Source organism: Procambarus clarkii, chromosome 46 (genome assembly GCF_040958095.1).
Source record: "Procambarus clarkii isolate CNS0578487 chromosome 46, FALCON_Pclarkii_2.0, whole genome shotgun sequence".
In the NCBI taxonomy this organism is placed as follows: Eukaryota; Metazoa; Arthropoda; class Malacostraca; order Decapoda; family Cambaridae; genus Procambarus; species Procambarus clarkii.
The window spans coordinates 22,440,277-22,466,140 of NC_091195.1; the positions used below are offsets into that span (position 1 = coordinate 22,440,277).

Consider the following 25,864-nt stretch of genomic DNA (forward strand, 5'->3'; position numbering starts at 1 on the left):
AACCCAAAACAAGAGAGCATCGGCAGATCTTCCGACCAACTCGCCTAACAGGAGCGTGATAGCAAGATACTCAGTATTCTCGCGTGTCGAGCACGGGGTAAGGACGAGCCAGGAACACAAACCAACTCCCACACATCTGTAATTTCTGCCCGGGGTCGGATAATTTATGTCGTATTACTGATGTCTATCTGCGGAGGTTTTGAGATTGAAACCCCTTGTGGCGTCACGCAAGAGTGTTGCATGATGCTATACAGTATTAATACTATTATTTGGATTGCTTATATTATCATTATTATTGTATTTATTACCGTTCTTAAGCTTTTTATTATTAATGATTTCGAGTTACTCAGTTTTTTATAATACCATACTGAAATATACGTCTGTATTTGAGGCCCAAACTTTAGCACAGACATTAAACTCGAATGACTCAATTCAGTATCATTATTAGTACAGAACAAGGTTATATACCAACCGAGGGATGCACCTCACTTTTTGGTATATATACATGCTGAGAATCTACTTTAATCCCGGACTGTGTTCATATTCTTGGTGGCAAGTAAACGCTTGTGGAGGCCTTAATAACCCTCCAGAGATTGATGGGTCTAAGTCCAACACCTTAATAACCCTCCAGAGGTTGATGGGTCTAAGTCCAACACCTTAATAACCCTCCAGAGGTTGATGGGTCTAAGTCCAACACCTTAATAACCCTCCAGAGGTTGATGGGTCTAAGTCCAACACCTTAATAACCCTCCAGAGGTTGATGGGTCTAAGTCCAACACCTTAATAACCCTCCAGAGGTTGATGGGTCTAAGTCCAACACCTTAATAACCCTCCAGAGGTTGATGGGTCTAAGTCCAACACCTTAATAACCCTCAAGAGGTTGATGGGTCATAAGTCCAACACCAAGCCAAGCCTAGCATTAGATCTGATGAATCTCTTAAGCGGTCGAGTTGGTTGGTATGCACTATTAAAATCTCTTCTCTCAACAGTGTTTTGGGACTAAATAAGTACCGCATACTTAAAGACTTATTATAATGCTACAATCAAAATACTTTTACATGGGCCTACTATGTACCCAAAGATGTGTAGAGATTATTACGGTCGCCATCCACACGTCAAGCTACATATTTAAAGTCAATGGTATGAATCGTTTGACGTTCATAATGATCTTAGTTAAAAAAACTTTTATACAATTTACTTGAGTTATCCTGATTAAAGGATCCTTTATTTTTATGATTCTTTTGGACACTCGCGTCTCGAGAGATCCATAAAGGACTGTGTTTTGGCAGGTGACTCACCATGTAGTCAGGGACCTTCTTGAGGAACCTGCGCACCTCTTCGTTCCAGGACGCTCTTCCTTTCAGCTCTGAGCCGCGTCCAGCGAGCACTAAGTACTCAAGACTCTCCAGGTCCCCCTCGCGGATGTACTGCTCGATTTCAGACTCCATCGCGTCCTTCAGGTCCTTGTACACCATCTGGCAGGGCGAGAGTACATGTGTACATGTAACTGGGCGTATTCCGGTGGGGTAGGATTGTTGGAGTACATGGAATGACACTCGTCAGAGTGCCTCGAGTGTTTGTACTGCGGCTTTACAAGAGCACTCAGCACATGCAGGAGACTTTATGCCCTTGTGTTACTAAATACTAAGCACCTGAGCGGCAGCAGTGTGTCCATGTATATACTGTCGCACTATATACAAGCTGTATACTACAAATTTCTACATTATAAACAATTATTAGCTCAGGATTGCGATTTAAAATTGAGATTCAAGCGATGGTCTTTGTACAATGATCCACGATAGCCAATGATGTGGGCTGACCCATGATGATATGGGCTGACCCTTGATGAAAGGGGATGACCCATGATAACCCATGTGAATGCTTTATGACCCAGAAACGCCAAGATGGACAAAGCTGTTCAAGGATGTATTAAGACTTACCTGAAGTAATTCAATAAGATTAAGAACCCTAGGTTGCTAGGAAAAATCCAGGGCAATCAGAAGGGGCTCAATAGGGTCCTTGAAGGTCCTAATGGTCTCAGAATTGGCTATAACAATCCACAATAACTCAGTAGCTCATAAAGACTCAGAATAGCCAGAAAGGACCCAGACTCATAATATCCAATAAGGGACAACACAATAGCCCAGAAAGACCCAGAATAGCCCAGAAGGACCCATAATAGCCCAGAAGAACCCATAATAGCCCAGAAGAACCCATAATAGCCCAGAAGAACCCATAATAGCCCAGAAGAACCCATAATAGCCCAGAAGAACCCATAATAGCCCAGAAGAACCCATAATAGCCCAGAAGGACCCATAATAGCCCAGAAGAACCCATAATAGCCCAGAAGAACCCATAATAGCCCAGAAGAACCCATAATAGCCCAGAAGAACCCATAATAGCCCAGAAGAACCCATAATAGCCCAGAAGGACCCATAATAGCCCAGAAGAACCCATAATAGCCCAGAAGAACCCATAATAGCCCAGAAGAACCCATAATAGCCCAGAAGGACCCATAATAGCCCAGAAGGACCCATAATAGCCCAGAAGAACCCAGAATAGCCCAGAAGAACCCATAATAGCCCAGAAGAACCCAGAATAGCCCAGAAGGACCCATAATAGCCCAGAAGGACCCATAATAGCCCAGAAGGACCCATAATAGCCCAGAAGGACCCATAATAGCCCAGAAGGACCCATAATAGCCCAGAAGGACCCATAATAGCCCAGAAGGACCCATAATAGCCCAGAAGGACCCATAATAGCCCAGAAGGACCCATAATAGCCCAGAAGGACCCATAATAGCCCAGAAGGATCCATAATAGCCCAGAAGGACCCATAATAGCCCAGAAGGACCCATAATAGTTAAGGTTGGAACGAAATGATGCATCCTGAAGACTTACCTTTTGTTTGTTGTCTTTTGAATTGGCCTGCATCTGCTCGTTCCTGCGCTGCCTTGACTCGTCACCAACAGAGTTTTTCCGGCTTGGGTTACGTGATCTGGGAATAAAAGGATAGAAGTTAACAAGGATGGGAAAGAAGCAGGAGAGAAAAGAGAGGGAGAAGGATGGGAAAGGAGTAGGAGAGAAAGAGAGGGAGAAGGATTGCAAAGGAGTAGGAGAGAAAGAGAGGAAGAAGGATGGGAAAGGAGGAGAGAAAGAGAGGGAGATGGATGGGAAAGACGTAGGATAGAAAGAGAGGGAAGGGAAAGAAGTAGGAGAGAAAAAGAGGGGGTAGGAAAGAGAGGGATGGGAAAGACGTAGGATAGAAAGAGAGGGAGAAGGATGGGAAAGAAGTAGGAGAGAAAGAGAGGGAGTAGGATGGGAAAGAAGTGGGAGAGAGAGGGGGAGGAATGGGAAGGAAGAGAGAGACAAGGAGATGGGATAAAAGTTAATATCTACATAGTCATATCAATATCTTTAATCACACAGAAATAGAATTAACGTGATATAAGAACATAAGAATGAAGATAACTGCAGAAAGGCTATTGGCCCATACAAGGCAGCTCCTATTTATAACCACCCAATCCCACTCATATATATGTCTAACTTATATAAGTTACTAACTAACCTAGAAGTAGGATCAAGGGATCCTACTTCTATTTTGGTATGCGGTAATTGGTTCCACAAATCAACAACCCTGTTCTTTAAGCACCCTGTAATACCAGGGTGTTTAAAGAATGCAAAGAGGAGCTTTGCGAGCCACTGTTCACCATATTTAATAAATCAATAGTGTTTGGCAGAGTGCCAGAGTCATGGAAGGTTGCTAATGTGGTACCAATTTTTAAGAAAGGAGATAGATCACTTGCATCAAACTATCGGCCAATTAGCCTAACGTCTATTATGGGAAAGTTACTTGAAATGATAATTGCAAATACAATTCGTCTTCATCTTGAAAAACATAAATTAATAAATGATTCACAGCATGGTTTTACAAATGGGCGTTCATGTTTAATAAATTTGCTATCATTTCATTCCAGCATAGTTGAGGCAGTTGATAGTGGTAAGAATTGTGATGTTGTGTACCTTGACTTTAGCAAGGCTTTTGATTTTCAACATTTTCCCACTCTGACTTAACCCCATTTATACTAACTCTGTTTCCTTTGGTATAGCCATGCCCTAATCCAACTTAATATAGCCCCCCCAATACCATGAGTCTCTATCTTTTTAATCACTCTTTCATGTGGCACTGTAACAAAAGCTTTGCTAAAGTCAAGGTACACAACATCGCAAACCTAGCCACTATCAACTACCTCAACTATGCTGGAATAAAAAGTTAGCAAATTTGTTAAACTATGAACTGCCATTTGTAAAACCATGTTGTGATTCATTTATTAATATAAGTTTTTCAAGATGAAGACGAATTGTATTTGCAATTATCATTTCAAGTAACTTTCCCACAATAGACGTTAAGTTAATTGGCCGATAGTTTGACGCAAGTGATCTATCTCCTTTCTTGAAAATTGGTACCACATTAGCTACCTTCCATGACTCTGGCACTCTGCCTGACTCTAATGATTTATTAAATAAGGTAGACAATGGCTCACAAAGCTCCTCTTTGCATTCCTTAAACACTCTGACAAACACTTCTTCTGGCCCTGGGGATTTGTTTGGGTTGAGTTTTACTATTTGTTTAATAACATCCTCCCTGGTAACTGCTAAATGAGTCAACCTGTCCTCTTCCTCACCCACACCTTGTTTGGCTCGGATCTGACCTGTCTCGGATTTTAATGGACCAATCCTTTTCCTAATCTTTGTTCGATATAACTGAAAAAAAACTTTAGTTGTCTTTGCTTGCCCTGCTATGCGAACTTCATAGTTTCTTTTTGCCCTCCTTATCTCTTTTTTAACATTTCTAACCAGTTGTGCGAATTTCTGTTCTAAACTGACCTCCCCATTCTTAATCCTTTTATACCAAGCTCTCTTTCTACTTAAAAGGTTCTTCGGATCCTTTGTTATCCATTTTGGGTCATTATTATTCGATCTAATCAATTTGTATGGTATACTACGTTCCTGTGCTTTGCTTAGAATATTTTTAAATAAGTTATATTTTTAATCCACATCGAAATCTCTTTTTACATCACCCATCGCTGGGTTCACGTCTCGCTCCAAGACCGGCCCGCCCCCTCCATGCCTAAGACTTTCCAATCTATTTTGCCCAAAAAATTCTTACGCTATTAAAATCATCTTCTCGAAAATCTGGCACTTAAACAAAATTTTCTCCAACAAATTTATTCAGTTCTATGCTAAGATATGTATCAATGAGAAGATCTACTTGGGCTGTGAGGTGGGCGCGAACCTACGACCTCGGCATTGCCAGCTGCGTACTCAACCACTACACCACCGTTGACCTGTAAATAAAATTCATACAACCAGATTTCGACTGAAATCACAACAAGTGCGGAGGTCCCTACTGAAGCCAGTCCACTGGCTTCAGTACTAGTCTTGTAGTAGAGTACGCGACTGGCAATGCCGGGGTAGTAGGTTAGTGCCCACCTCATAGCCCTAATAGATTTCCTCAATATCTTGAATATTCATTTGTAAGCAAGTATTATATAGTTTGTGGTATATGTCATTAGAACTGCAGTATAGTATTGGGAGACTTGAACAGGGAGGTAATCCCAGGATTACCAGCCTGTAGTCTCAGGATTACCGCCTTGTAGTCCCGGGATTATCTCCATGTAGTCCCAACATTCCATCGTATAAAATCCTACATGGCAGTCCTTCCATCCCTGCAGTTTTCTCAATCCCCCATCTCACGGAGTTGGTGTCCAGCCCCCGGGATGACTGCCGGACCAAAACTGCCCTTGGTGTCGCTGAGGGGCTACACCAAGGGCAGTTGGTGTCGCCCCTCAGCGACACCCTTTTCCTAATATCCCGCCCTTTCTGTGACTTTCATCGGAAGATGTGGTCTGCTAGCTCTGCGTCTGCTGGCTCTGTGTCTGCTGGCTCTGGGTCTGCTGGCTTTGGCTCTGGGTCTGCTGGTTCTGGGTCTGCCGGTTCTGGGTCTGCTAGCTCTGGGTCTTGCTGACAGTGTTAGGATGATGCTATTATCCCCCAGATGTTTGCGAGACGGGGGCCATTATTTGATCACTTCCATGTAAGATGGAAAACAGGTATCGCTTTTATAGGAGAAAATAGATGGATGGAAATCAGGGGGGAGGGGATCACTCGTATGTGTGTGTGTGACAGAAGAGTGTTTTTTTTTTTTAAAAAGGAAAGATAATGTTAGCAGTTTTGTGAGACGGAAGACAGCAGTCACTGTTTTTGACAAAATGGAAGACTGTTTATTTGGGATTGAACAAGTCAGTGCTGGCTTGTTCGTGTGCAGTAAACTTGTTTTCACTTGTTGGTAAGACAATACTTGAATCCCCCTTTTGTTAGCGAGACGCCCAGCAATTTCTTTTATGTACTCAGGAGAAAAGTGAGACTCATCCTGAGGATTGCGAGCCGTTCAGGAACATCAGACACTTGAATGTTCAATGTCATTGTCATGGGATTCCTGAGGCCATGATGGCGCCTTCCAAGATGCCAGGCACCTTGACGGATGATGCCAGGCACCTTGACGGATGATGCCAGGCACCTTGACGGATGATGCCAGGCACCTTGACGGATGATGCCAGGCACCTTGACGGATGATGCCAGGCACCTTGACGGATGATGCCAGGCACCTTGACAGATGATGCCAGGCACCTTGACGGATGATGCCAGGATGGAAAGTACCTGGTGTTTGCCACTGGGGCACCCACCTTGTGTCAGTCGTAGGATTGGCAGCTTAGCGAGGATTTTGTTTTTAATCCTCGCTGCGGACTACGATATTTAGCAAACTCCCAAAATATCACAACTGTGGATCACCGTATTTAGCGAACTCTCCGAAAGGCGCCGCTCTGTCAGAGTTTCAGGGCTAATTTTTTGTTTCAAAGTTCCAGTTTTAGGAAAATATTTCAGTTTGCCATTTTCAGAGTTTTATTAGGATTTTTGTTAAAGAAATTATATAGGGGAAATATATATTCTATATCCGTTAAGACTGAATTTTTATCAGTCCCAAAAGTCGTCGCTGCGTTATTAAGGAGTTCTTATGGAGAAAATAAACTCTGCGGACTTAAGCAGATATTTTGAAGTTCATCAGATATTAGTTCTTGGACCCGGCTCTATACTATTATAAGTGTAGTCTCGCTACTAGTAGCCCAATTTTAGCCCAATTTAAAACAGTAATACTTCAAACGTAGTAAAAAAAAAATAGTGTTACCGAGCTTCAGCTCTTGTCCCTGCCTTAGTTTACTGTTACGACTTCGTTAGTAATGTATCAATTCCCCCTGAGATTTTAACCTGCTATATATCAACCTGTCCTCTTAAAAAGAACGTCGCTTTTGGCCGTTTACCCGTATGGCCGAATATGGATGTAATTTGAAAATTAAAATAAATTGAAAATAAATTTGGGATATTTTTTTTCAACAACAGTAAGTTAAGGGTCCTGTGATAGGTTAGGTAGGCAGGAAATTCTCATAAAGTTTCAAAACGTTATGAAAAACGTAAATTGAAAGTTCCTCTTCTAAGCTGTCCGAGTAAGCCGGACGACTCAAACAGAAAACGGAACAGTACGTCACTTTTGTGAGTCGATTTCATTTCAAATTACGTCCAAATTTGGCCATAGCGCGCATACCAGCCAAAAGTGACGTTATTTTTAAGAGAACGGGTTGATATATCAGACTCAGTAAATCATATCGAGTCATTAACCGAGTTCTAACTCCTGTCCCCCACCTTAGCCCCTCTCGTATCTTCGTTAATATCTAATAAATTTTCCTTAAGATTTAAAACATAGGTATTTTGGATTTAGGAAAATAGATCAAAACAGTTACCGAGCTCCAGCTCTTGTTCCCGCCTTACGTCAACCGTAACACTTCACTAATATCAGATCACTTTCCCCGAGATTTTAAATATAGTTATTTCAGATGAAGTAATAAAATGAAATTGCGTTACCGAGTTCCAACTCCTGTCCCCCACCTTAGTTCATTCGTACATCTCCGTTAGTATCTATCCAAATTATCTAAAATTTAAACTCGCTGTATTTCAGACTCTTTTAAAATAAATTAAAACAAATACAGAGTTCTAACCCCCATCTCCCACCTTAAGTGCTCTCGCGTATCTTCATTAATATCTACCCAATTTCCCTGAAATTTAAACTCGCTGTATTTTAGACTCAGTAAATAAGATCAAGGCAGTTACAAGTTTCAGCTCCTGTCCTCTACCTTAATCCCCTCTCGTATCTTCGAGATATTTTTTGTTATAACTTATTTTTTTGTTAATAACCCATCAATTTACCTGAAATTTAAATCCGCTGAATTTTGAACATAGTAAATTAGATCAAAGCAATTGTCGAGGTCCAAATCCTGTCCTCCACCTTACCTCAATGTTCTGCAAACTTAGTTATTCCGGAACCTCAGACTGGCTACCACCTTATCAGAGTACACATAAACTCTCTATCAATACTCTTGTTTACTTATCTGTGTAGATAATTACTCACCCATTAATTATCACACGGTCATAACACATCTTATCATCCCCCCTCCCTCCCTCCATGCCCCCCCACACCCGTCCACTCGCTTATCTCCCTCTTATCTCCATCTCCCCCTTCATCTTATAGGCATTCCATTATTATATGTTCTCTCCATATTCTGCAAATGTTCACAGCATGTTCCCTGCAAGTTCAATTCATATTTGTCACCTGTTTCTCCATGTTATTCACATTCTCTTTCCTGTTCTCTGCAAATTCTCATCATTTTCTCTGTGTTCTTTGTCATGGTTTCAATGTTCTTAGCATGTTCTTCACAAGTTCTTTCTTCATTCTTCGTATACTCTGTATATTCTTTTCATGTTTTCATGCTCTCTGCAAGTTCAATTCGTATTCGCCCACATGTTCTCTGTGTTCATCATCTTCTCTAACATGTTTTCTGTGTTCTTTGTCATACTCTCCATGTTCTCACTGTTCTTCACAAGTTCGTTGTTCATTCTTCTTATACTCTGTATATTCACTGCTTTCAAGTTATCTGCAAGTTCAATTCATGTTCCTTGCATGTTCACCATGTTCATTTCTGTCTCATATATGTTCTTTAATTAAAATCATTTATACAATTGTTTCTGTCGTTCAGTAACTAGTTCTTTGTCAAATATTATCAACAGCATTACAGTTTACCAACATATTTAGTTACAGTTTATTTAGCTATTTACAATTATTTATTACAAAGTATTTAATCAGTCACCGACTTTATTTAAAAAAATTATGTCAATGTATTTCTGCTTAACAACTTATTAGTTTTTAACGACACTGTTCTTAAACAAAACTGCACTTTATACGATAAAAAATTACCAAGACATTCTTTTCTCGTCGTTTCTTAACTAAAATTATTCGTCAATCAACTAAAAAAAAAAAGTACCTTTCATCATCTTTTCATCATTTCTCAACTAAAATAACAATTCTCTCAATTGAAAATAATCAACCATAACGTCTTTCAACACTTTCTTAACAGCCATTATGCTTCGTGGAGTAAGACAAATTAGCCAAAGGGATCTTTCAACACTGTTCTTAACTAAAATTATTCTTCAATCAACTGAAAATAGTCAAGTATAACTTCTTTCAACACTTTCTTAACCACCATTATGCATTATTCAACTTTAAAAAATGGTCAAGTATATCATCTTTACATAATTTCTTAACTCAAGTTACTCTCTGATGCAACTTCATACATCAAATGTTACTCTCATGTCATCTTTATGCATCAATGACATACTCAAAGACATTAAAACACTATTTGAGCTATCAAAAGTCATTCTCAGAGACATCAAAACTACTATTCACGCCATCAAAAGTTATTCTCAGAGTCATCAAAGGTAATCTTAGAAACATTAAGAATACTATTCATGTCATCAAAGTTATTCTCATAGTCTTCAAAGTTACACTCAGTCATCAAAGTAACTTTCTAAGACATCTCCTAGCATCATAATAAACTCTAAACATATTCGCCCTTTTAAGAATCTCTCTGCAATAATACATTCTAAGATCATTTTAATTGTCATTTGCACTCTAACACAACTTTATATAAAATAATTACTCTCTAGGACTTCTTCAAGCATCAAATAAACTCTCAAATGTAACAAACGTTGTTACTCATTCAATAAATAAGTAGTCAATAGCAACTTTTCAAGACATATGTAGACTAAGACATGGCATTATGTAGTCGCAAACAACTTTAAGTATTACATATATCAAACTAAACATGTACAACTTTATGTAATAATTAACTTATGATTCAAGTAAAAATTAATATAAATAACTGATTTATTTAGTAACAGCTTTCACTGAGACATTTACAGTAAAAAATCGTTAATACATAAGAAGAACATAAGAACATAAGAACAAAGGCAACTGCAGAAGGCCTGTTGGCCCATACGAGGCAGCTCCTATTTATACAACCTGTCCTCTTAAAAAGAACGTCGCTTTTGGCCGTTTGCCCGTATGGCCGAATTTGGACGTAATTTGAAATTGAAAAAAAAATTAAAATAAATGTGGGATTTTTTTTTTCACCAACAGTAAGTTAAGGGTCCTGTGATAGGTTAGGTGGGCAGGAAATTCTCATAAAGTTTCACAACGGTATGAAAAACGTTAATTTAAAGTGTCCTCTTATAACCTCTGCGCGTACGCCGGACGACTCAAATAGAAAACGGAACAGAACGTCACTTTTGTGAGTCGATTTCATTTCAAATTACGTCCAAATTTAGCCATATCGCGCATACCAGCGAAAAGTGACGTTCTTTTTAGGAGGACGGGTTGTTTATAACCACCCAATCCCACTCATATACATGTCCAACCCGCGCTTGAAACAATCGAGGGACCCCACCTCCACAGTGTTACGCGGCAATTGGTTCCGTTTAATAAAATACCGTTTAATATGTCACAAAACACAACTCTCTAAGTAACTAGTTCACCTTTTCGTAACAAATTTGCATTTCTGTTTATTAATTATTCTTTTAAAATATTTTTTTCTTAGCCACTTTATCTTAAAACTGTTCTCTGAACCACAGTGCATCATCCTACCTAACCTGTCCTACCTGTATTAACCTACCCTAATGTAACTTACCTAGTCCAACTTACCTATTCCTCCCCTACCTTATGTAACTTCTATAACCTAACTTACTAACTAAACTTCTATAACCTAACCTAACCTGATTTATCTGTAGTAGCCTATCCTATTTTAACTTGCCTATCCTAACACAACTTACCTATTTCTTCCCTATCTGAGGTAACTTACTAATCCTTGCCTGATGTAACTTACATAACCTAGCATACCTAATGTAACTTAACTATCATGATTTACCTGTAGTAACCTATCCTAATGTAACTTATCATAACATAACTTACACAACGAAACTTCCTTACCTAACCTACCTTTCCTTATGTAACTTACCCATCCTGACTTGACCTAACTTACATACCTTGCTAACTTAACTGAACTTAAATTACCTTCACTCTCCTACATAATGTAACTTAACCTAAGAATCATCTTATTCTCATCAACTTTTGAAATTTATTTTCACAGAAATTCATACAACTCTGACCAAACACATGCACTCTTACACAAACTTTCACTACACTTACGAACTCTTCCGTATATACGAATCATGTAAAAACTTACACTCGCAAACTTATAAAAACTTGCACATTTTTACAAAAACTTAAATAAATACTCAGTTCACTTACACAAGCAAATACAGACTTACACACGAACCCATACTCTGTGTTCATTAACTTACACACTTCCTCAAACTTGTTTACATGCATAAACTTAGTTAAAACATATAAATACATTTATGTATTTATCAGATCACATGCACTCTTAGACACTTACACCTTTGAGAAACTCTTCCACATACTAATTTCAAAACATTACATAAAAAACATATCCAACTAATTTATCTATCTTATCTTATTTGCATTTCCCTCTGTTCTGTTTTCACTGTTAATGTTTAACAGCACTTTACCAAGAACATACTATTGTTCTTGGTAAAGTGCTGTTAAGCATCCTTCCCTTACATAACCCAATAACCCAAACCTAACCCAGCCAACCCTAAGCCGAACCTAATGAACCCCCTCCTATCCATTACGTTTTTTATATTTCCTCATACTTTTCAACATAATTTACAGGAAAGTCTATTTACGACATTTGGTCTTTACAAACTTTCATAATACATTTATCAAACTAAGTCTTCTCATTCATCACTCTTATCCTCACCAATTAATGCAGTAATGCTACACATCTTGCCAATTGTATATAAACATTTTACTTCAAGGTATTTCATGTTATCAATCTGGGATCCAAATACACTTGATACATATCATAGGTGTTTTGTTAAAGCTAGGACATTAAAGCATTTCAAAGGTTAATTTCTCAAATGGGTGTTTATGCATTTCAAAGGTTATTTGTTAATGATGGGGTATTTAATTAAGCATTTCAAAGGATTTTTACATATATGTTCAGTCAAGGAATATTTATGAAAGATGGGGTGTTTAAGAATTTCAAAGGATATTTATTAGAGGTGTGTTTAAGCACTTTATACATTTGTTTACTTAAAAGTTCATCAAGTCTCTCATTAGTTACATTTATTATATTTAATATAATTTGTTCTTATTTTAGTCTTTCACCTAACCTTACAGATATAGTTTATTTAGTTTTTGTTTATTGTGTTGGACATATTGCATATATTATCCTTAATCTTATCTTACAGGTATAGTTTTGTTTAAGCTAATTCATACATTTTGTATATTGTATCCAAGGAGATAAAGACTCACCTGCCGGTCCTGGAAGGGGCGCGGGAGGCCTGGTTGGATGGGACCCTGGAATGGCCGGCAGGGATGTCGAGTGTGGAGCCGCCAGCCCTAGGGGCGGTCAGGGGCTCGTAGATCACATTCAGGTCCAGCTCTCCTGGCTTGTAGCGGTAGTGTTCAGCGGTCTTCTCGTACTGTTGAGGCGGGGGATTACTTTATGTACTACCAACTGTATGTAATCGATGTTGTTACGTCGTTACAGCTTTGTAACCAGGTACAAAATGGTACAAATGTTGCTCTGGTTGGGTATCACACCACAACCATACACAAAACCCACCACCCACCTCACCCACACACATACAACCCACCTCACCCACATACATACAACCCACCTCACCCACACACATACATACAACCCACCTCACCCACACACATACATGGTAATATCACAACACACCTGAGTGATTGTGAGGTGATGGTGATATAGTAATATAATAGTGATATTGTGATATTGTGACCCACCACCCACACAACCCACACTCATACAACCCACCTACACATTCAACCGCACCCTGCTTTCACACAAGACAGCACCTATATGACTCATTGCTTATAGTCACTATTTTGCTTATAAATAAGTACATATATGACATATTCCAAGCCATATTTTTTTTCAAGGCACTAACTTTTTATCTCAGTTTTATTAAACAATAGAGATTTTATACAAAATTTGACAATATCCTGAGTTACATTACAATTTATTTAAATATTTTAGTTTTTGTTTTATTATTTTTATAAAACTGTAATATCAGTATAGGTATAGGTTCAGTACTAATTGTAATATCTTAACATACTAAGAAGGTTAGGTTAGGTTGTGGTTTTCTATTTAGCTTTTCAAGGTAAACTCAAATATTCACAATAAATTAGTATGTCACATATGCACTTATTCATAAGCAAGATATTGACTATAAGCAAGTGTGAGAACGGGTTGACAACCCACCACCCACACAACCCAGTACACCCATGCACATACAACCCACCACTACACACACACAACCTACACACACCGACACAACCCACCACTACACACACCGACACAACCCACCACTACACACACCGACACAACCCACCACTACACCCACACAACCTACACACACCGACACAACCCAGCAGACCCTCACCTTGTCAGCATGCGAGGCATCAGCACCGTTGTGAAGGAGGAAGTCATACACCTCGCCGCCATCCTTGGCGAGGGCGGCGTAGAAGAGGGGCGTGCGGCCCTTCTTGTCCTGGGCCGACACTATGGCCGGGTTCTTCTCCACCATCCACTCCGCCTCCTCCAGGTTACCCAGGGCCGCCGCCTGTGGCCGCCATGTGGACAGGCAAAGTAGCAGCACACAGGGAGGTAATAAAGCATGAGATAAGCAAGCTTTGTAATATATATATTGAAAAAAACAGCAGGGTTACTACAGCACTGGGGCCTCGTAGCCTGGTGGATAGCGCGCAGGACTCGTAATTCTGTGGCGCGGGTTCGATTCCCGCACGAGGCAGAAACAAATGGGCAAAGTTTCTTTCACCCTGAATGCCCCTGTTACCTAGCAGTAAATAGGTACCTGGGAGTTAGTCAGCTGTCACGGGCTGCTTCCTGGGGGTGGAGGCCTGGTCGAGGACCGGGCCGCGGGGACACTAAAGCCCCGAAATCATCTCAAGATAACCACTATTGAAGAAAGACACAGACAGAAACACCACAAACAACAGGAGGTATAAAGACCAAGAGTTCAATTTAATTCTGGGACAAAATTATACTTGCTGGTTGGTCAGTACAAGACACTTGTGGTGGTCTTAATGACTCTCCAAAGGTTGATATAGCCTTTATAATATCCCCTACATAGCTTGACTGGTCTGAAGCCCAGGGCCAAATAACATGACTTGATACCTTATGTAGAGGAGTGAGGCCGTTCTGATCCTTGGCCAGGAGTATCTCCGGCTGCTCCGCCTTGGCCTCCAGAGTGTCCATATCCCCGTTGAGGGCGGCCTGGTGCACCTCCTTGATCTTCGTCTGTGGAGGACCAACAACACACCGAGCTCAGACAACCTCATCCTTCGCCAATAATACGTCATACTTTTAACGTCTAAACCCCCCCCCCCCCAAGGGACAAAATACGACGTACCGTAAATCACATCGGCTCGCAACCACACTAAGTAGGTTAGGTAAGGTCGGTGTTTTCTATGAAGCTTTTCAAGGGAAACTATTATGTTAAGTATGTCACCTATGCACATATTTAATAAGTCAATATTGACTTATTAAATTTGCGAGAACGGGTTGGTGTTAGTAGTACATATTGTGTCCGTTGTGGGAACTCACAAGAACAGGCTGACCTACGACCTACTGGGCTACTTCGTCGATGCCGCTGCCCAGAGTGGAACGATATCAAGGAATAACGTTAATTACACGTTTTTCAATGTTAAACGTTTTTCAACATTTAACTAACGTTGAAAGACGATTAGTTAACGTTGAAAGACGATTAGTTAACGTTGAAAGACGATTAGTTAACGTTGAAAGACGATTAGTTAACGTTGAAAGACGATTATTTAACGTTGAAAACTATTTAATTAACGTTGAAAAACGTCAGGTTAACGTTGAAAAATATGAATTAAATGTTTTTCAACGATAATTGAACGCATTTCAACGTTATATGTTTTCAACGTTAATTTTAAAGTTTTCAATGTAATTAAACGTTTTTCAACGTTAGTTAAACGATTTTCAACATTATTTAAAAGTTTTTTCAACATTAATTAAACGTTTTCAACTTTAAATAACATTTTTAAACGTTATAAACGTATTAAATGTTAATTATATGTTTTCCAACGTCAAGTATTTTTCAACGTTAATTAATCGTTTTTTCAACATTGTTTTAACGTTTTTTCAACGTTAAACTTTTCCAACGTTTAATAAATGTTTTCAATGTTAATTGAACGTTTTTCAACGTTAATTAAACGTTTTTCAATATTACTTAAACGTTTTTCAACGTTAAAGTTTTTCAACATTAATATACTTTTTTAATGTTAATTAATATTTTCAAACGTTAATTAATTTTTTCAAACGTTAATGAAACATTTTTCAACGTTAATTAAAAGTTGTTCAATGTTAATTACTCGTTTTTCAATGTTATTTTAACGTTTTTCGACGTTAATTAAACATTTTTTAACATTGAATTAATGATGATTCAACGTAACTTTGAATATTGTACCCACTGTGGGGGAGTGGAAAGATGGAGAGGGAAGGTGGTTATTGGTTTCTTATATATTAGACTAAACTGAAGCTGGCACTAATTATCAGCACACACACTAAGAATAATGTGAGATGCAATGTCGCTCATTTAAGATGAACTGAGAAAAGACCCCAAAAGTCAGAGAGTCTCCGTGGTGTAGTGGTAAGACACTCGCCTGGCGTTCCGCGAGCGCTATGTCATGGGTTCGTATCCTGGCCGGGGAGGATTTACTGGGCGCAATTCCTTAACTGTAGCCTCTGTTTAACCCAACAGTAAAATGTGTACTTGGATGAAAAAACGATTCTTCGCGGCAGGGGATCGTATTCCAGGGACCATAGGATTAAGGACTTGCCCGAAACGCTACGCGTACTAGTGGCTGTACAAGAATGTAACAACTCTTGTATATATCTCAAAAAAAAAAACTTCAGTGACCACACATCTGAATATATAGGAAATGACGTTTCGGTCCATCCTGAGCCATTATCAAGTCGTGTGAAGAAAGAGCGGTAGTGCAAGTGAATGCATAGGGCAAGAATGGTCCAGGATGGCCCGAAACGTCGTAGCTTCCTTAAATTTCAGGCGTGAAGGTTGGGATGGGAACTATCAGGAGAAAGCTGCTTCCTGGGGATGTGTAGCAAAAAGGAGGTCTGGTCGAGGGGACGCTAAGCTCCGAAATATATGTAGTAGATATAATAGAAGAAAAAGTTTGGTTAGAAAGAAGGGGTCCTAGAGCTCGATTCTGCAGACACAAATAGTAAATATACGCACTCACACACACACACACACACACACACACACACACACACACACACACACACAGGGGGCCTCGTAGCCTGGTGGATATAGCGCGCAGGACTCGTAATTTTGTGGCGCGGGTTCGATTCCCGCACGAGGCAGAAACAAATGGGCAAAGTTTCTTTCACCCTAAGTGCCCCCTGTTACCTAGCAGTAAATAGGTACCTGGGAGTTAGTCAGCTGTCACGGGCTGCTTCCTGGGGTGTGTGTGTGTGTGTGTGGTGTGTGGAAAAAAAAAAAATAGTAGTTAGTAAACAGTTGAGAGGCGGGCCGAAAGAGCAAAGCTCAACCCCCGCAAAAACACACAACTAGTAAAGACACACAGGGAGCTATGGTACCCTCCCGACTATGCTAGAGGATAGCATGGAGGTACTCTCTCTCTCCATGCCAGTGCTCTATGAGAGCATGCTCCATGCTACCCTCTGAGCCCACCACCTGGTGTTCCCGCTTGCCTTACCATCAGTCTGGGCACCAGGTTGAGGAACTGCTTGACTTTAGCGTGGTTGGTGGTCTCCTGAAGGAGCCGGTTGCCCTCGCCCTCCCACACTATCTGCTCCAGACGAGGGAGGTCTTGGTCGTGGATCCATATACGAATGTTGGCGCCAGTGATGTTCATCCCTGCAACGAGCGAGTCAACAGATGATCTTTAGAGAACTTAAGAGAACGATTGCTGGATGTTGAAGCAACCTGTCCTCTTAAAAAGAACGTCGCTTTTGGCCGTTTTCCCGTATGGCCGAATATGGACAAAATTTGAAAATGAAAAAAATATGAAAATAAATTTGGGATTTTTTTTTCAACAACAGTAAGTTAAGGGTCCTCCGATAGGTTAGGTGGGCAGGAAATTCTCATAAAGTTTCAAAACGGTATGAAAAACGTTAATTGAAAGCTTCTTCTTTTAACCTTACCGCGTAAGCCGGACGACTCAAACAGAAAACGGAACAGTACGTCACTTTTGTGAGTCGATTTCATTTCAAATTACGTCCAAATTTGGCCATAGCGCGCATACGAGCCAAAAGTGACGTTATTTTTAAGAGGACGTGTTGGTTGAAGAACATTTTCTGCCATATGTGTATGTCAGAAGAACCCAGATAGAACTGCCAACACTGTATATGCCGATTAAAACCTTTCTAATTCAGATGAATGGACACAAAACTATACATTATGTAAGTTACACAACAAAACCACTGCACATGGTACTGCAGGTCAATTATCTTTCATATCAGAAGCAGAGGCGTTAGATAATACATTGTATACTTAAATAGTATCTGTATACTACACGTTATGTATATAGTAAACCTTAGGTGAACTTCCAATTTCAGAGGATATTTTTTTCAATAGCAAGCCTAATGTAAGTATATCTGCAGTGTTGTTTTATACTCGTGCTGAATCGAAGTGGTTCTGGGTAAACAAAGTTTCAATACAGAAAATTAATAAATTGAAGGTAAGGAAAAGATTCGGATGCCGTTTATAATAATCGATGGACCAAACTTTTTTTTTCACAGGAACATTCCTGCGTGTTGCAGGAAGTGTTGTTAATGTGTGATACACTTAAGTGGAGGGTGTGGGACCCACTAAGTGTTGTTCATGTCAGACACACTTAGGTGGTGGATGAGTGTTTATGGCTCGTGTGCACCCAAGCTGCTCCAACCTGTCTGTCCTCAGGGAGATCTACTCAACGGAATGGATTGCGATTGACTACATAATTAGTGTATTATCTACTCTTTAATCCATGGGTAACTTAAGATTACTTTCGGTTAACGTTTGGTTAAGTTAGGTTTCATTACATTTGGTCAAGTTAATGTGATTTGTTATTGACGATAATGTGAAATATGGAATTCAAAAACTATTTTAGTTTGCCCGCAAATTCTCTTTACAAAAAAACAAATTCCTCAAAGGAAACGTTTCAACATACACTTTATATATTTTAAGCCAACGATTATAAATACAATAACGATATAACTTGAAAATATTATCTGATTCCGACAAAGGCTTATTTACCAGTTTACATCTAGACTATTACTAGAACCGTAATGTGCTTTCAGACCATCACAAATATCTAGATAAGCTATCCAGGTGGTAGGAGGGGGGGGGGGGGGGGAGGGTCACATGGAAATGGATTATGGATTAGCTGTGAAGATGGACTGCATCATGAAATATAAATAAGCATATGCTGAGGACTGAAGTTCTCTATTATACGTTAATCGCCTATTTTTGCTTTTTGTTTATTAGTTTATTTAAGGGCTGTTTATATATATATATATATATATATATATGTCGTACCTAGTAGCCAGAACGCACTTCTCAGCCTACTATGCAAGGCCCGATTTGCCTAATAAGCCAAGTTTTCATGAATTAATGTTTTTTCGACTACCTAACCTAACCTAACCTAACCTATAAATATAGGTTAGGTTAGGTTAGGTAGGGTTGGTTAGGTTCGGTCATATATCTACGTTAATTTTAACTCCAATAAAAAAAAAATGACCTCATACATAATGAAATGGGTAGCTTTATCATTTCATAAGAAAAAAAATAGAAAAAATATATTAATTCAGGAAAACTTGGCTTATTAGGCAAATCGGGCCTTGAATAGTAGGCCAAAAAGTGAGTTCTGGCTACTAGGTACGACATATATATATATATATATATATATATATATATATATATATATATATATATATATATATATATATATATATATATATATATATATATATATATATAAGATAATAATTTATTAGCAAATATTTGAATGCATTATACCCTTAATATGGTTCATATTATTATATTAACTATCTATGTCGTTTGAACATTTTACAAAATAATTAGCCCAGACAACCACCGACTTAAACTCTCTCTCTCACTGACCTTCTCTCTTGGGCGGGGTCCTGAGCTTCTGGGCGGGAGAGAACCTCTTGATCGGGGTGCGATTCTTGCCCTTAACTTCGCTGCCTTTGGATCCCCCACTGCCCTGGGGGCCCCCGCTGCCCTTGGGGCCCCCGCTACCCTTGGGGCCCCCGCTGCCCTTGGAGGTCACGCTGCCACTCTGGCTGGAGCCGCTGCGGCGGGCCAGGTGCAGTTGGTCGGGGTGCGACATGTAGTCGCCGGCAGTCTTGCCTTGTTTATCCTTCGTCTGCGGAGCGAACCACCAAACAAAAGAAGGATGGAGATGGTGTTTTGGAGGGACGCTGGAGCTGAGTGTTTGCATGGTTTCGGGGTAAAGACGTGTTGAACATGGGGTATAGAGTCAGACGTGTTGAACATGGGGTATAGAGTCAGACGTGTTGAACATGGGGTATAGAGTCAGACGTGTTGAACATGGGGTATAGAGTCAGACGTGTTGAACATGGGGTATAGAGTCAGACGTGTTGAACATGGGGTATAGAGTCAGACGTGTTGAACATGGAGTATAGAGTCAGACGTGTTGAACATGGGGTATAGAGTCAGTCGTGTTGAACATGGAGTATAGAGTCAGACGTGTTGAACATGGGGTATAGAGTCAGTCGTGTTGAACATGGAGTATAAAGTCAGACGTGTTGAACATGGAGTATAGAGTCAGACGTGTTGAACATGGAGTATAGAGTCAGACGTGTTGAACATGGGGTATAGAGTCAGACGTGTTGAACATGGGGTATAGAGTCAGTCGTGTTGAACATGGAGTATAGAGTCAGACGTGTTGAACATGGGGTATAGAGTCAGTCGTGTTGAACATGGAGTATAAAGTCAGACGTGTTGAACATGGAGTATAGAGTCAGACGTGTTGAACATGGAGTATAGAGTCAGACGTGTTGAACATGGGGTATAGAGTCAGACGTGTTGAACATGGGGTATAGAGTCAGACGTGTTGAACATGGGGTATAGAGTCAGACGTGTTGAACATGGGGTATAGAGTCAGACGTGTTGAACATGGGGTATAGAGTCAGACGTGTTGAACATGGGGTATAGAGTCAGACGTGTTGAACATGGGGTATAGAGGCAGACGTGTTGAACATGGGGTATAGAGTCAGACGTGTTGAACATGGGGTATAGAGTCAGACGTGTTGAACATGGGGTATAGAGTCAGACGTGTTGAACATGGAGTATAGAGTCAGACGTGATGAACATGGGGTATAGAGTCAGACGTGTTGAACATGGGGTATAGAGTCAGACGTGTTGAACATGGGGTATAGAGTCAGACGTGTTGAACATGGAGTATAGAGTCAGACGTGTTGAACATGGGGTATAGAGTCAGACGTGTTGAACATGGGGTATAGAGTCAGACGTGTTGAACATGGGGTATAGAGTCAGACGTGTTGAACATGGGGTATAGAGTCAGACGTGTTGAACATGGGGTATAGAGTCAGACGTGTTGAACATGGGGTATAGAGTCAGACGTGTTGAACATGGAGTATAGAGTCAGACGTGATGAACATGGGGTATAGAGTCAGACGTGTTGAACATGGGGTATAGAGTCAGACGTGTTGAACATGGGGTATAGAGTCAGACGTGTTGAACATGGGATATAGAATCAGACGTATTGAACATGGAGTATAGAGTCAGACGTGTTGAACATGGAGTATAGAGTCACACGTGTTGAACATGGAGTATAGAGTCAGACGTGTTGAACATGGGGTATAGAGTCAGACGTGTTGAACATGGGGTATAGAGTCAGACGTGTTGAACATGGGGTATAGAGTCAGACGTGTTGAACATGGAGTATAGAGTCAGACGTGTTGAACATGGGGTATAGAGTCAGACGTGTTGAACATGGGGTATAGAGTCAGACGTGTTGAACATGGGGTATAGAGTCAGACGTGTTGAACATGGGGTATAGAGTCAGACGTGTTGAACATGGGGTATAGAGTCAGACGTGTTGAACATGGGGTATAGAGTCAGACGTGTTGAACATAGAGTATAGAGTCAGACGTGTTGAACATGGGGTATAGAGTCAGACGTGTTGAACATAGAGTATAGAGTCAGACGTGTTGAACATGGGGTATAGAGTCAGACGTGTTGAACATAGAGTATAGAGTCAGACGTGTTGAACATGGGGTATAGAGTCAAACGTGTTGAACATAGAGTATAGAGTCAGACGTGCTGAACATAGAGTCAGACGTGTTGAACATAGAGTACAGAGTCAGACGTGCTGAACATAGAGTATAGAGTCAGACGTGCTGAACATAGAGTCAGACGTGTTGAACATAGAGTATAGAGTCAGACGTGCTGAACATAGAGTATAGAGTCAGACGTGTTGAACATAGAGTATAGAATCAGACGTGTTGAACATAGAGTATAGAGTCAGACGTGCTGAACATAGAGTATAGAGTCAGACGTGTTGAACATGGAGTATAGAGTCAGACGTGTTGAACATGGAGTATAGAGTCAGACGTGTTGAACATGGGGTATAGAGTCAGACGTGTTGAACATGGAGTATAGAGTCAGACGTGTTGAACATGGGGTATAGAGTCAGACGTGTTGAACATAGAGTATAGAGTCAGACGTGCTGAACATAGAGTATAGAGTCAGACGTGTTGAACATGGGGTATAGAGTCAGACGTGTTGAACATGGGGTATAGAGTCAGACGTGCTGAACATAGAGTATAGAGTCAGACGTGTTGAACATGGGGTATAGAGTCAGACGTGTTGAACATGGGGTATAGAGTCAGACGTGTTGAACATGGGGTATAGAGTCAGACGTGCTGAACATAGAGTATAGAGTCAGACGTGTTGAACAAAGAGTATAGAATCAGACGTGCTGAACATAGAGTATAGAGTCAGACGTGTTGAACATAGAGTATAGAGTCAGACGTGTTGAACATGGGGTCAGGGAAAGGTAGGATGAAAGGTAGCATAAATAAAATATACACGGAGGTAGAGACCTCACAGAAGTTTTGAGTAATTTATTAAGTACATAATGTATAAAAGATAGGGACCCAAGGCTTGTATTTTTATTTTTGGGGTAATGTATGAAAATATGGCCTCGTGTATGAGTGTATACGTTATGTATGAATCTATGGCATGTTATGTGAGTGTTTGGATTGGTATGGGCTGTTGTATGAATTTGTGGTTTAGGCTGTATACACGAATACGAAACTGAGGATAGGCTCCTTGAGTGGGAGAGGTAAGGATAGACTCATACTATCCTTGAAAAGTGATGATAGAACCGTCACGGGATGGAATGTGACGTTAGAAACGCATTAAGTGAATGGACGAATGTTCTAAGACTCGATGATGTAAGACTAGGACAAACTTGCCCACTGAAATCTCAACAGCTCTTAAGCAGTAAATGTTGCTATCTGATTGCTAACGCCTCCAAAGTATAGAAAATGGATTTTGTTCCCTTCAAACTTTGCTTTGACCTCTGACAACTTAGAGCAAGACGTCTTGGAGGGACCTGAAGGCCCAGCGACTCCTTATCTAGAGCTTCACAAACCGGCAATCTATTTAAGGCGCCTTGTAGACGTCTTCCTTAACCTGTGAGAGGGTAACTTAAGGCAAACTTTGAGGGGTTTGTTTACAGCTATTTTCAGTACCTTTTGGCGGAGTAAGCAATCTGAACTGGTACTTACTGCCTAGAAATAGTAGGTTGTTATAGAGACGTATTGACAACAAAGGCGAGAATGAAAAGCCTGGTGATGGAGGGGCTTCACCAGACTGGTGATGGAGGGGCTTCACCAGTCTGGTGATGGGGGTACACCCACTTGGTGATGGGGGTACACCCACCTGGTGATGGGGGTACACCCACTGGTGATGGGGGTACACCCACTTGGTGATGGGGGTACACCCACTTGGTGATGGGGGGTAGACTCACCTGGGTGTTAGACATAGCCTCACACAGCGTGTCGTACATGTCGTCAGGGAGCCTGCTGGCGGCGCAGTAGTGAAGCGGCACACGACCTTCCTGCACAGGACCACACCCCAGTCACAATACTTGTATATATATATACACTTACACCCCCAACCCCCTCCCTATGGCGCCAAGATTCTTGCGAAACCTCTACATCTTTTCCCCACAATCATGGCGGCTGTGTTTACATTCCCTCAACACTATGACCTCCGAAGGACTTTGGACGTTGTTTATAATAACAAAATTGAAATAATTGCTGCAAAGTTGCATAGGTTTCGTAAACTCTTGGCGACTCCTTGGCCCTGAGCCCCACAGACGGTAAACCACTGTAAACCCCTGAACATCCCCCCCCGGGTGTAAACTAACTTACCAGTGCTGTAGAGTTGCTCTGCGTCACTATCATTACCAAGTAATTCCGCTTTGAACAGCGTGGCGTATATCGCCACAGAGGCGGGACCAAAGAGGCGGAGCTCAACCGCCGCAAGGACAACTAGGTAAGTACAATATCAAAGAGTGGCGTTGGTTCGACGTCGAGAGAACGTCTTGAACGCTTAACTGACGCTGATTCAACGCTTAATTGATGCTGATTCAACGCTTAATTGACGCTGACGCTGATTCATTGTCAAGCCGCCTTGTTTATCATGCCCAATGAGCAGCATGTGACACCAAACAGAGCAACCTAGTGCCAACCCGTCCTCGACTCAAGTCCATTACATCCAGCGGTCGACCCCACAGACGCATTCATACATTTTAACATGCTGTTCATTCAAAACGGGAATTTTCTCAAGTATAAATTAATATTATAATATATTAGCATATTTTGCATATATAGGCATAGGATAGGTTAGGTTAGGTGTTTAGGTTCTGTTGGCGATTATTTGTATTTGTAGTACGTGGGTGAAGCATTTATAGCGTTGTGATTCGAACAAAATTCGTCAGTGAATCACTTGTTCCGGATATGTTCGAACGTCAGCAGTTGTGAGTCGTGTGTAAACCGTTTTTTATTCATAAACAGGGGGTTTGGCGGGTGGATGGAATTACTTTTGGGGTCTTTGTTTGGAGGACGGGCTGCGGTATGAGTATATAAGGGATCACATAGAATTCACAGTCGAACTGATAACGTTCAAACACTTCTCGAACAGTGTTGCCTCCACCCTCAATTTGTTTCTCTTAGTCTGGTGTTGACAACGGCCTTGATCAGCCGAAACGTTCATCTAACTTCCCCATATCTCTGTGGATTTACCGCACACAAATGATCAGAGTTTTGTGATCGTCAATTTCATATTATATATAATATATATATATATATTATTAAATATGACCGAAAAAGTAAGATTAATAATTCTAACACGAATTTCCTCAATCTTTCGTACATTTCTTTTCACTGTTGGAGGTAAATCAAAAATCAATTCTCCAAAATTCATTTTTATTTCTAGTCTGACGCGACACGAGCGCGTTTCGTAAAACTTATTACATTTTCAAAGACTTTAGTTTACAAATACACAACTGAATAGAACTTACGCATCTCTGATTTTATATCTACATTTGAGAGAGGTGGATGGGGTGAGGTGGCATTAATAGGGTATTAATTTCATCAACACAAGACAGAACAAGAGGTGGCATTAATAGGGTATTAATTTCATCAACACAAGACAGAACACGAAACAATGGGTATTGAATAGAAGTGATTGTAGAAAGCCTATTGGTCCATATTTCTTGATGCTTCTATATTGGAGCGGAGTCTTGAGGTGGGTAGAATATAGTTGTGCATTAATTGGCTGTTGATTGCTGGTGTTGACTTCTTGATGTGTAGTGCCTCGCAGACGTCAAGCCGCCTGCTATCGCTGTATCTATCGATGATTTATGTGTTGTTTACTAGGATTTCTCTGGCGATGGTTTGGTTGTGGGAAGAGATTATATGTTCCTTAATGGAGCCCTGTTGCTTATGCATCGTTAAACGCCTAGAAAGAGATGTTGTTGTCTTGCCTATATACTGGGTTTTTTGGAGCTTACAGTCCCCAAGAGGGCATTTGAAGGCATAGACGACGTTAGTCTCTTTTAAAGCGTTCTGTTTTGTGTCTGGAGAGTTTCTCATGAGTAGGCTGGCCGTTTTTCTGGTTTTATAGTAAATCGTCAGTCTTGTGTTGATGAAATTAAT

At 40.5% G+C, this 25,864-nt stretch overlaps 1 protein-coding gene across 4 annotated transcripts in view; it reads right to left on the bottom strand.

The window, feature by feature from the left end:
* LOC123770574 (uncharacterized) overlaps positions 1 to 25,864 on the bottom strand; it is a 266,666-nt gene that overhangs the window by 102,093 nt on the left and 138,709 nt on the right. For 3 of the 4 annotated variants that reach the window (XM_069301840.1, XM_045762611.2, XM_069301842.1), the window contains exons 6-13: positions 23,671 to 23,760; positions 19,749 to 20,013; positions 17,341 to 17,501; positions 14,753 to 14,875; positions 13,998 to 14,177; positions 12,841 to 13,010; positions 2,901 to 2,997; positions 1,299 to 1,475 (exon numbers count right to left, since the gene is read on the bottom strand). In XM_069301840.1, coding sequence (XP_069157941.1) covers positions 1,299 to 1,475; positions 2,901 to 2,997; positions 12,841 to 13,010; positions 13,998 to 14,177; positions 14,753 to 14,875; positions 17,341 to 17,501; positions 19,749 to 20,013; positions 23,671 to 23,760 — 1,263 coding nt within the window. The remainder of the gene's footprint in view (positions 1 to 1,298; positions 1,476 to 2,900; positions 2,998 to 12,840; positions 13,011 to 13,997; positions 14,178 to 14,752; positions 14,876 to 17,340; positions 17,502 to 19,748; positions 20,014 to 23,670; positions 23,761 to 25,864) is intronic. The other variant, XM_069301841.1, reaches the window with a different exon arrangement.